The sequence below is a fragment of the Anabas testudineus genome, chromosome 18 (genome assembly GCF_900324465.2).
Source record: "Anabas testudineus chromosome 18, fAnaTes1.2, whole genome shotgun sequence".
NCBI classification, from domain to species: domain Eukaryota; kingdom Metazoa; phylum Chordata; class Actinopteri; order Anabantiformes; family Anabantidae; genus Anabas; species Anabas testudineus.
The window spans coordinates 23149098-23152412 of record NC_046627.1 but is presented as its reverse complement, the minus strand read 5'-3'; the positions used below and the strand labels follow the sequence as shown (position 1 = coordinate 23152412).

Sequence of the window (3315 nt, the reverse complement as noted above, 5' to 3'; positions counted from 1 at the left end):
GTGCCAAATAAATGTGTGGACCATGATCAGCTGTTACATAAAGGGAACCCAAAAAAAGACACTTAACACATAAGATCTGTTGACAATTAAAAATCCCACATTAGTTTTAACTTGCTGCCTGTCGAGACAGGTATTGCAGTACTTATAATGAACTAAATCAAGGTTTGTGCTTTAAAATAAATCATTATAAAACCAAAATGGAAAGAAAATCAGTCACGGAATCGTTTTTTTTTTTTTTCTGATGCTTTTATTCCACTTTTTTGGATCAGTCTCACTACATGTAAATAACACAGTACACAGAGTGGATAGTACACAGTACAAAGATAATTTAGGTTAAAAAGTGCAATCCTAGTCAAACGTTTCTCACAAGCTGAGCGCACAAAACATCAGCATCAGTAAACCGTGCAGGCCAATCTAAGCTAAATCTGTAATTGCTTAAAAAACACTGCTGCTTAAATTAGTCGTCGATTGTCTGAGCTAGTAGATATTTAAAAGGTCTTAGTCTTAGTAATTGATTTGTCTAAAAAAGGCATTAAAATATCATAGACAAATACATATATTTAAAAAGAACTACATATAATAATGCAAATGGATACATTTTGGACATAAAAACAAGAATAAATAAAAATATCAGAGAATTTGCATCACACAAAAATCAGTATTGATGCATTACAGATATAGTGAATAATATTTAGGTATGTTCTTTATTACGTGGCTTTGGTTTATTAATGTTCGTAACAAACTCAGACTCTGCATGCTGTAGTAAAAAAGATGTTGAGCATTGCTTCAATAATCTGTAACCACTGCTCCTTTTCTGCCTCGTTTGAACTCCCCTTTCTTCAACTTTTCCCTTTTTCCATTCCTGACGCTGCATCACATGGCTCGCCTTCCCGTTCAGCTGGTGTTTGGATGCTTTATCTAACAGACTTTATTTGTATCGACCAAGTAAAGTCTGTTTTTTTTTTTTTAGGTTTACTGATTAATGCCAATGACTCAACAATCCCTGAAGTTTCTGGAATCCAAAGCACATGGCGTGTTGGTCCCAATATGGGATTGTGTTCAAAGGCTAAAAGTCAGCTCAGTGTCTTTTACTGTTTATGAGCTTGTTATTGGACTTTTTCGCTTTGGTCTGTGAATAATTTGTCGAAATACTTTGAAAATGTGTCTCGGGATTATTGTGCAAATAATCATCCTGCTTGGTTAGCAACAGTTGCAATACGTGCATTTTATAATCCTCAGGAGTAAGATGACTGGATTTTCTGATTGTATAGATGAAAAACTAAAACAGCAATCAGTGCTATATTACCAAATGATGCGTCTTGGTAAAGGAGAATCATTTGTGTTGTCGTGCACTATCAGAGCTCAATGATGAGTCTTTCTAAGGACGCAGCCAAGTGATAACACAAGACAGTGATGACAAAATCTGGAACAATTTAAAGGTCAGGAGCTTCTGAGAGGCACGCTGTCGTCCTTGTGTTTTACCCAGATGCCTGATATCCTTTATAAAAAAAAATAAGAAAACAACCGATAAAGGCGTTCACTGCTAAATAAAATATTAGTGGTACTTTCATGAAGTCACCAGATGGTTCCAGTGCAAACACCGTGATGCCGAACGGATTAAAGAAGTCATTTATATTGTCTCGGGGTTTTGTCTAAGATTCAACAGACCATCACAAATAAACCCAGTGCTCTCAGTGCAGACACTGAACTTAAGTTCAAGGCCAAATGGGCAGGACAGGTTTTCTTTCGTTTTCTGCTATAAAATCATTGCTTAATGACTGTTAGTGAGTATTTTTAGTTCTTTGCCCCTGTTGTTGAAAACCAGCGAGTGGTTTCAGACAAACACATCAGATCCATGGAAGATTTCACGTAAATGCATTCAGGCTGAGTGACTCCCGTCTCTACAGTCTTACACTTTCTCTAAGTCCACCTGCTATTTTCCAAATTTAAGCCATCATTTTACCTTTTTTCTCTTTCAAAGTTGCATAAGGTAGAGCGGTGAGCAACCTGCTGTGTAAATGCTTGTTAATATTTAAACTAGATATTATCAGCGACACCACCACGTATACAAAATGTGATTCTAAAGAAGCCCTGGATAAGTTCATATCCCACGTTATCGGAACCCCTTTGAATTATTGACTGCGGCCACACACTCGTCACTGGTTGTGTCCGGTGACATCTAGTACTTCACGGGCTCCGAGGAGGAGCGATGGCTGGTGGAGCAGTGTCCGGCCCTGGAGACAACACAGAGAGGGCGAGAACCAAGTCATATGGGCATCAGTGTCCTCTATAGGTTTATTAATAAGGCTGAACAATCGCCAAAGAAAAAGAAGTAGCTAGAAAACAAATCAGCTGATTGAGACTTATTCCAATGACTATGAATGTGTTATCATGCAAAATGAAGATAATCTGCACGTAACAATACATAAACCGATGCTTAAATGTTCATTTGCTTTCTGGAAATGAACAAATGCTTAGAAACAAACCAAATTCAGATTTATGTAACTTTTCCTGAACTATAATCCTTACAAGGACTCATTATGTGTTTTCATACACTGTGTCGTGAAGCTATTAGATCATAGATGATATGAGATTAGGATAAAGGATCCTTAAGTATGTGACAGTGTTTATGCTAAAAGTGTCATAATGACTTTATAGCTTCTTAAATAACAGGAACATGTTGATTTTTCAAAACTGTATACATGGTTTGTATACAACTTTGTGGAAGAAATCAGAATTACAAACATTTACAAAAAGACAAAGTTAACATAGTGAATATATGAGTACGTTAGCTAGTGACCTGCTTGCTAAACACACTAGCTGCTCATGCTAACCATGCGTAGGCCACTAGTTAGTCACTGTATAGCAGTTAGTATGAGTAAGGCTAGCCTAAGTCCAGTCCTAGCTAGCCTTAGCAGATGCTAATTTGCAGACTTTTCCCAGCCTAGTTTTTGTAATTACTATTTTTTTTTACACTCAAAGATCTTAAATTTGTTTTATATAACATAAATACAGCACAAAGAATGAACGCTGACTAGTCATGCTAAAATAACCTTTACACTGTTCGAACGTTGACGTAAGGGAGAAGGATAATCTTAATAAAGTTCAGATTTTACAGCTTGATAGTTGTTACACACTTTGGGTCAGAAGCCCCAAGACACAGCAATCAATATCATTATTATTATTATTATTATTATTATTATTATTATTATTATTATTATCATTATTATATATATATAATTATCATTATCATCATCATCATCATCATCATCATCATTATTATTATTATTACTATTATTATTAGTATTATTATCA

General features: G+C 35.6%; 1 protein-coding gene across 1 annotated transcript in view; it reads right to left on the bottom strand.

The window, feature by feature from the left end:
- Positions 1 to 244: 244 nt before the first annotated feature.
- leap2 (liver-expressed antimicrobial peptide 2) overlaps positions 245 to 3315 on the bottom strand; it is a 4172-nt gene continuing 1101 nt past the window's right edge. The window contains exon 3 of the mRNA XM_026352485.1: positions 245 to 2234. Within this exon, the coding sequence (XP_026208270.1) occupies positions 2180 to 2234 (55 nt within the window). The 3' untranslated portion in view covers positions 245 to 2179. The remainder of the gene's footprint in view (positions 2235 to 3315) is intronic.